This window comes from Propithecus coquereli, unplaced genomic scaffold (assembly GCF_000956105.1).
Source record: "Propithecus coquereli isolate 6110/MARCELLA unplaced genomic scaffold, Pcoq_1.0 Scaffold7, whole genome shotgun sequence".
NCBI classification, from domain to species: Eukaryota; Metazoa; Chordata; class Mammalia; order Primates; family Indriidae; genus Propithecus; species Propithecus coquereli.
This window is the reverse complement of record NW_012153062.1, coordinates 2,992,098-3,000,772: the sequence shown is the minus strand read 5'-3', so window position 1 is coordinate 3,000,772 and position 8,675 is coordinate 2,992,098. Positions and strand designations below refer to the sequence as shown.

Here is an 8,675-nt window from a genome sequence, read left to right as displayed (position 1 = left end):
GTGTGTGTGTGTGTGTGTGTGTGTGTGTGTGTGTGTGTGTGTGTGTGTGTGTATTGCTTGAACTTCACCAGATTTACATTATAGAAGAGTTTTGTTCCATTTGTATTTCAGGGGGCCAGGGTCAGTAATGTATATAGGGGAGAGTAGTCGAAAACTTTATAATAATCTGCTCTAGAGATAGCAAGGTCATGAATTTTAGGGTCTTGGAAGTAGAATATGCAGGAATGATGTATCAAGAAATTACAACTCAGTTATTTGGAAGAAGATGAGTTTGGGGAAAAATACTAGTTTTAGAATCACTGGGTGGATGATGGTACCATTAACAAAGGGGGAAAAGTGGAAAAGAAGATTTTTGGTAGAAAGAATGAATCTATGACTCTTCCGTTTTTTAAAGTATGTTTAGGAATGATACATAATGTGCTTTATGACCGAAGAATCCGTGTAATTATTTTGTAGTGATGGAATGAAATTCCTTAAAGCCTTGTTTTAACATAAGAAATTTACAGGCAATCAATTTATTTAACCTCTATGTACAGAGAAAACTTTAAGTGTTAAGATTTTTCTGTTTTTTTTCTAACAAAGAAAGATCAAAGTCTGCATATGTTCTAACACACCAATTTGAATACTGTTACTCATAAGAACAGATAGCATAAAAGACCTTTAAAAAACTGGTGATTATATTTGCCTGGAAAAATATTCCCTATGGTTCAGATGACTCAGAAGGACTTTTGCTGACAATGTTACAAGAACACTTCCTGGTTATCAAATATACAACAGGATTTCATTTTTATGTTTCAATGGCCAGCTTTATCCAAAATGTTTCTTCTAATTGATTTTACTATAGAATTCTGTTTCCAAAACTATCTCTCAACAGCCTTTCCCTTATCTGTGTAGACTTTCCTTCTCTGTACCTATTGAACAGATACTTTGTGTCAAAGAAAAAATTGACTTTAGAAGTGAGAAATATTATCAGAAACTTAATCTGAGGTAAATAGCTCATAAGTTGATATAATAAGAATATTTTGTAATAAATTCCTTCAGGAGAAATAGAAGTAAAATATTTAAAAAATACAAGTAGCCCCATCTAGCATTGGAATTAGATTTTATTGAAAGGAATTTGTAACTCTTTGGCAGTGGGAGGAGGCTTGACAATTGGAAGGTATAGGCTCTTTAATTTCTTAGTCATTTCTTTATTACTGTGGAAATGGACTATCCCTTTAGGATAGTTTTGTTACTCTGTAATAGCAAGATTTATTTACTACTGCTAAAAGTGTGACTTTTGCTTTAAGTGAAGGCACTGAAATCATCCCATACATTTTGGTACGTGTTACTCAGAACTCTGAGATTTTCATTTTAATTTTTACAGACATTTTTGATGTGATGCCCTTTCATTTTGTTATAATGCTTTTGAGAGTATTCCAAAGAGATTATTTCACAGTTCGAATGTTTATGAGAGTTCTAACAATGTGTCTTGCATATAGAGATAATGAGAGCCTTCCTTTAGGTGCCGTCTGTATTTTTCTAGCTCATGCCTAAGGTACTTTTGGCATCTGGGCTTTGCAGCCACTTGGAAATGCAGAGAGTTACGTCTTTTTACAGTAAGTCTAGTGAGGCTTTTTATGTGGTGGGTGTTGGAGTTAACTAAACAGCCAGTGGAATGACAGAAGTACCATCTATCTGTATGTATCTGCTCTTTTTTTTTTTTTTTTTTGGAATTTCTGTTTCTTGTGTAAGAATGAATACTGGCATTCATTTTTCTTAGAGTCTTTTTGTTTTATTTTTTTTTTTCCTAGAGCCAGCAGCTTCTGTAACACCGTGCTTTGCCTTTAAGTCTAATTAAAACTGCTTTGCCTCTCAGTATCATATCTGATAATAAAAGGAGTTACCAAAACTTTCATAAATGCATGAGTCTGAAAGTCTTGGAGAATGAAGATGTACTTATAATTTGCCAAATAGTTTTCTCTGGACAGATGAAGTATAAAGTTTTTTTTTTTTTTTGACACAGAGTCTTGCTCTGTTGCCCGGGCTAGAGTGAGTGCCGTGGCGTCAGCCTAGCTCACAGCAACCTCAAACTCCTGGGCTCAAGCGATCCTTCTGCCTCAGCCTCCCGAGTAGCTGGGACTACAGGCATGCACCACCATGCCCTGCTAATTTTTTCTATATAGATATTTTTAGTTGTCCAGATCATTTCTTTCTATGTTTTAGTAGAGACGGGGTCTCGCTCTTGCTCAGGCTGGTCTTGAATTCCTGAGCTCAAACGATCCACCCGCCTCGGCCTCCCAGAGTGCTAGGATTACAGGCGTGAACCACCGCGCCCGGCCTGAAGTATAAAGTTTTGAATTGTTACACTTTTATGTGGGTATGCAATTGAAAGTATGTTAGTGAACGCGTGGGACTAAAATAATAGATTTACAAATTAAATAAGAAGTTGATTGTAAAACCCCAGTGCTGGAGTGTTTATAATGATCAGGGAAAGATAGGAAGGACCTGGGGCCAAAACAGCTTGGGAAATTAATAATTTTGGGGAATGAATGAGTAAGCAGAAGGTTCAAAGCACGTATCAAATGAGTCAGGGGAAGTAAGAAAAGTAGAAGTAGAAATTGTTAGGGGTGCTGTGAGAACAGAGAAATTCATTAAGGAAGAGAGTTCACAGTTCCTTGGTCACTGGTGGATATGGTGATTTTAAAAATTACCCATGATCTTGATAAGACCCATTTATTTGAAAATTGCGGGTAAAAGCGAATGGAGAACAAAGATAAGTCAGGAGGAGAAAAGTGATGGACTGATCAGAGGTGAAGATGGTTGACTTTAGAATTGATGTAGAAGTTCGGTTTTGAGTTTCGAAGGAAGTGTTTAAGTAGAAACAGTTTTAAAATTTTGTTTTGAATTTATGAGTAGATGAACATCCTCCCTTAGCAAAAGGCTTTTAAAAGAGCTGGATAAGGTATAGAAAATTGTATGTACTTAAAGATTTCTACCATTAGTACATTACTACATGCCTTGTTAATTGAACATAAAGTCCTAATATTATTTGAATTATTACTAGTTTTACATACCCAAACAAAAGTTTCTGGGTTTAATGGGGGAATGGAAGAAAAGGATCATGGGAAGAAATTCAGATTATTCTGTAGTCTTCTGAAGAATCATAGAACTGTAACCCTGATAGACCCAATTCTACTTACTTCTCTGATAGGGTGATAAATGAATGGCCTGCATGTTTCCTAAGCTGAGGGCCACCCTTTCTTTTGCCCCCACCCCTTTTTTTTACTAGGCTTGGGTTTTTATATATGAAAATAGGCTTGGTTATGATTAAAGGAATCCCGTTTCCTAGTTGCACATTCTCATAGTATCAATTATTTGAAGTGAAGACTTTCATAATATTTAGTACTACGATAAAAATACTTAGTAGCCACCTTCTCGAAGCTAGTAACTAACTGAAACAGTATCAGGTAGTGTAAATTTCGGTAGTTACACAGTAGCTGGCTTGGTCTTTGGGAGCAGAAGACAGATCTTTTTTAGGCCATCCATGTGTAATGTGAAGTTTGTCTTTGGGATTCTTTTGCAGTGTAGCGGTTTAAGAGCACAGGCCAGGTGGGGCATGGTGGCTAACACCTGTAATCCCAGCACTTTTGGAAGCCGCAGAAGGAGGATCGCTTGAGGCCAGGAGTTTGAGACCAGCCTGAACAACATGGGAGAGCCTGTCTCTACAAAAAATAGAAAAATTAGCTGGGTGTGGTGCGCACATCTATAGTCCCAGCTACTCAGGAAGCTGAGGCAGGAGGATTCCTTGAGCCCAAGAGTTTGAGGTTGCTGTGACCCGTGATGACACCACTGCACGCTAGCCCAGGCAATAGAGCGAGACCCTGTCTCTAAAACGTGAAAGAAAACCTCCACAGACTGTGGAGTCACACTCCCTGAGTTTTAATCCTTTTCCTACTCCTCTCTCTCTTTCTTGCCTTGCCTTTCCTTTTTCCTTTTCCCCTTCCTTTTCCCCTTTTCCTTCCTTTCTTTCTTTTCTTCCCTTCCTCCCCTTTCTTTTCTTCCTTTTTCCTTCCTTCCTTTCGCTACCTTCCCTTTCTTTCTTTTCTTTCTTCTTTTCTTTCTTTCTACCACTTAGTAACTATCTGACCTGACTTTGGGCGTTTAACTAGCTCTTACCGATAAATGACAATTGGTCATGATAATAGCGATCTTAGAGTTGTCAGTTGCCTGGCATGTAGTTGACTTTCAGTGAATGTTAAATACTGCTGCAAAATAAAATTATATTTTCTGTATTTTTCTAAGAAACCCAGATGTTTATCTTAATCCTTGATTGTCAAAAGTATACCACCACCTTTCCATGTTATTTAGCTGTTTGATTTCTGCCCGCCATGCACTGTCCAGAAAGTATCCAGTACCAATCCAAAACAATAAACTATTCCCTTAATAACAAGTTTAGGTAGGTTTTTGCATTTTGGATATTATAATCTGAAAATTGCATGAAAAAGAAGCCTTTTTTCCCCTTACAGGTACAGTGATAAGTAGTATCTTTATTTTGGTGGGTTTTTTCTTACCTTTCTCCAAGAAGGAAGGACAGATCATATTTGAAGAGCTGAAATTTGCTGTTTTGAGTATCCTAATACTGTAACTATAACACATGGGGCTCTAGGTTGGATTATGAAATATTTGTCCTTGTTATTCAAACTAATGAGTAAGAACAAACTATCAGGTTTCTGAACTAAGACGGTTTTGGCCAAAAAAAGGTCTTAGTCCTACATTGGAAGAATATGCATGTATGCCAGTTACATGTTTTAAGTTTTGTATGTATTTTTTTCATTCCCTGTTTTAACTTACATTTCAGTTAACAGACCCAATGATGATTTTGTTAAATAAGATACCACAAAATAGAAAGTTTAGCCTCTTTCTTCTTTTTGACAAGTTCAGGTGCCTGTGCATGCACAAACCTTCCTCGGTAATGAAAGGAGGTATGGATAGCTTCCTATAGTTTTTCTTATTTTTGGAGTTATGCAGAGCTAGCCAGCCAAGATTTTCAGGGTAGTATGTTCAGAAGCCATAGTTTACTTCTCTTTTGTACAAAGGCAACCTAAGGAGATTTTTAAATGCATTGGCTGGCCATTCAAGTATACAAGCCTAAGTGAAACTTTTAGAGTAGAATATGACTTAAGTATAGCTTGACAGGTAAATTATCGAGTGAGTGCACATACTATCTCCTAGAGATAACTTCTGTGATTATACAATAAAGTCATTACCACCACTCTATCCCGGTCATTGGCAAATTCACTTTTAATCACATCACTCCGTTTTACTTTCTTCATAGTACTTACCCACTATAAGACATTATCTGGTTCATGTAGTCCACCTCTCCCACTAGACTATAGAGCATCAGGAATCATATTTATCTTGTTCATTGTCTCATCTCCAGAGCCTAAAACAGTGCTAGGCACATCCTCGATACTCAGTGAATGTTTAAAAAATTCATGAGTGAATGCATTTTGAAAAAACTTAAAGAAGATCAAGACGATCTTAGAGTTTTGTAGATATTGTTGAGTATACACACACGATATTGTTTATAGATTGTGTTGAATGTTTTGGCAAATACTATAAAGTACCTACCATTTTATTCAAAATGGACTATCTATGTATATTTCTGAATGTGTAAGGATCCTTCAATTTAGTTAGAGTCTCAGAAATATCCTTGAGTCCATAGAAGGTTAAGAAACGTCAGTATGGCATAGTGAATAGACTACAAATTCTTTAAACAATTCTACATAAAACACCACCTATTTTATAGCCATCTTTAACATTTTTGCTTTTGGTGTAGCTTTGGAATGAAGGCAGGTAACTAATTTGTTGATTGAAATATATTAGTTTACTTTAACGTTCAAGGTAACAGAATAAAGTAATTAATTTCTTGAGTGATTCATAGTATATTGATGTTAATAGCACAAAATATTTAAGTAGATAGATTAGGTGGTAATATTAACATATTAGGAAAGGCTCAGTGTAGATAAGCCATAATGTGGATTGACTACATAGTCATTTTTTTAGCATTGCCCTCTTTGATCCCACTTTTGAGTACAACATTTTTGAAATTGAACAATTTATAATTTTTCAGGTAAAATTATAATCTTCATAATTTTTGCTAACTCAGTTTTTTCACTTTTTTTTGGTATTTCTGTTAGTTTGTCATAAAATGATTAAATTGCAAGATACAGTCATGCCTCACTTAATGATGAGGTTATATTCTGAGAAATGCTTTGTTAGGTGATTTTGTCATTGTACAAACATAGAATTGTACTTACACAAACCTAGATGGTATAGCTTAGTGCACACCTAGGCAATGTGGTGTAGTCTGTTGTGCCTACGCTACAAATCTGTGTGGCATGTTAACTGTACTGAATACTGAAGGCGGTTATAACACGTTAATTATATATGTATTTAAACATATCTAGATATAGAAAAGGTACAGTAAAAACATAATCCTGTGGCACCACCATCATATATGTGGCCCATTGTTGACCAAAATATAATTGTGTGGTACATGGCTGTAATTGTATTCTTTAGTCATTGTGTAGTTTCTTTGAGATTGCATTTTAATGTTTTTGTTTATCACTTACTACTCTTTACATATACTGTTCGTAAATATATCGTTTAACAGCAATCCTAACTAATTGATACTCATTTAGTAATAAGCGATGGATATGATTTTCTCTATTCCTTTGAAAGCTCAGTTTTTTTAATTGTTAGGAATTATTCAGGTATACCCAGGTATGTTTTTAAGGTTTTTTAAAATTTGTTTTGTAACATAATGAGTATGATGTACACCATCTGGGGGATGGACATGCTTGAAGCTCTGCCTTGGGGTGGGGGGACAAGGACAATGTAACCTAAATATTTGTACCCCCATAATATGCAGAAATAAAAATTTGTTTTGTAGTTTTTTGCACGAATAAGGAAAATTACTATATTCTTTTATTGTTAATATATAGAGACTATTTTTTTAATGTCTTTCAGCCAATGGTAATGATAGTAAAAAATTTAAAGGAGAAGATAAAATGGATGGTGCACCTTCTCGTGTACTTCATATTCGGAAATTACCTGGAGAAGTGACAGAAACTGAAGTTATTGCTTTAGGCTTACCTTTTGGTAAGGTGACCAACATCCTTATGCTGAAAGGAAAAAATCAGGTACAGTTCTTTTAGGGTTTATGACATGTTAAACTCCAAACTACCCAACAGATATGAATTAACTGCCACCTAATAAAAGGGTAGAAAATAGGTTAATTTTCTGGAAGAACGTAACAGAAGTCTTACTTTAACTTTTCTTGGTAGATATCGGTGGGAAACTAATGCTAGATAGCCAAAATGAATGAGTCACCGTAGTGTTGAGATTTTGCCTTTTGAATTTACTTTATGACTCGAACAGGGTTCTAAATTTAACTCTTTAGGACTTTACTTGTTATAATGAAACTGTGGGAAATACGAATGAAGTATTTCTTTTATTGTGGCTGTGTTCTTTGTGATATCAGAAATCAGTAATGATATCTGGTAGCATTAGCAGAAATTAGGGAGTAATTCTGGATATTCTTCTTTTAATAGATGTAACTATATCATTAGGGCCAAGGTATATTAAATATGAAATTTTATTTTAAAATTTTTAATGGTATCATTTAAAAGAATTTATAAAGTTTAATTAATAACATTCCTGTGATTATAGTTAATCTGATGTTTTTTTAATTTTTTTCTTTGTATAATAATTATACTGCTTATCAAACGACTTTTGAGATCTCATATTCTTTAGGGTAGAAATAGTAAAATTCTGATGCTGCATGTCCTCTAGCTTTTGTTGGGGAAAATAGATTTGTAGGGTGTAAAAAATCGTAGGTGGAAGGCAGAAGCACCAGGTACTCAGCTTTCTTCTGAGATTAGGTTTAATTGTATACCTAAACTTCAATAAGAGATTTTCAGTTCTACTTATCAGAACATTTAAATGTAACTTGAAAGATTATATTCTAGATAATTGATTTTTCTAAGTCTGCTGAATAGATTACACAGATATTGAAATTTATTTGAATTTAATGTATATTATTATAATTTTTGTTATTTTTCAGGCATTTTTGGAACTAGCAACAGAGGAAGCAGCTATTACTATGGTTAATTACTATTCTGCTGTGACACCTCATCTTCGTAACCAACCAATTTATATCCAGTATTCCAATCACAAAGAGCTAAAGACAGATAATACATTAAACCAAGTGAGTATGTGTAGGTACATAATTAAAATGGCCTAGAACATATTAAGAATCTTATAACATAGTAACGGGAAATAAAATATTTAACCACTGAGAAAATGTTTCTATAGACATTTTCTTATTATCTTTACGATATTTTCATGCAGAATGTCCTAAGTATTACATGTCATAGAGTTTTGAATTCCTTTAAAGCCCTGATCAAAAATGTTCTTTTTCTTATTGCAAGTTAAAATTTTTATGTAAAAACTATTTAAGAGGTAGGACTTATTAACACAAATGATTTATACAGCTCTTCTACTTGGACTTTAAGGTATGAAGTTCAGTGGCTTTGGTTATTTGACTTTTTATAGGTCTTAATTTCTTGTGGAAAAATTCCTTGTGAAGATGTGTTAATTGATTTTCCTGGAAAAAACATCTTATGGAT

The 8,675-nt window shown here is 34.5% G+C and overlaps 1 protein-coding gene across 6 annotated transcripts in view; it reads left to right on the top strand.

Annotated features, from left to right (window-relative positions):
* Nucleotides 1-8,675, top strand: part of PTBP2 (polypyrimidine tract binding protein 2) — a 78,576-nt gene that overhangs the window by 31,631 nt on the left and 38,270 nt on the right. For all 6 annotated transcript variants that reach the window (XM_012661136.1, XM_012661135.1, XM_012661134.1 and 3 more), the window contains 2 exons: nt 7,015-7,187; nt 8,111-8,254. In XM_012661136.1, coding sequence (XP_012516590.1) covers nt 7,056-7,187; nt 8,111-8,254 — 276 coding nt within the window. In that variant the 5' untranslated portion in view covers nt 7,015-7,055. The remainder of the gene's footprint in view (nt 1-7,014; nt 7,188-8,110; nt 8,255-8,675) is intronic.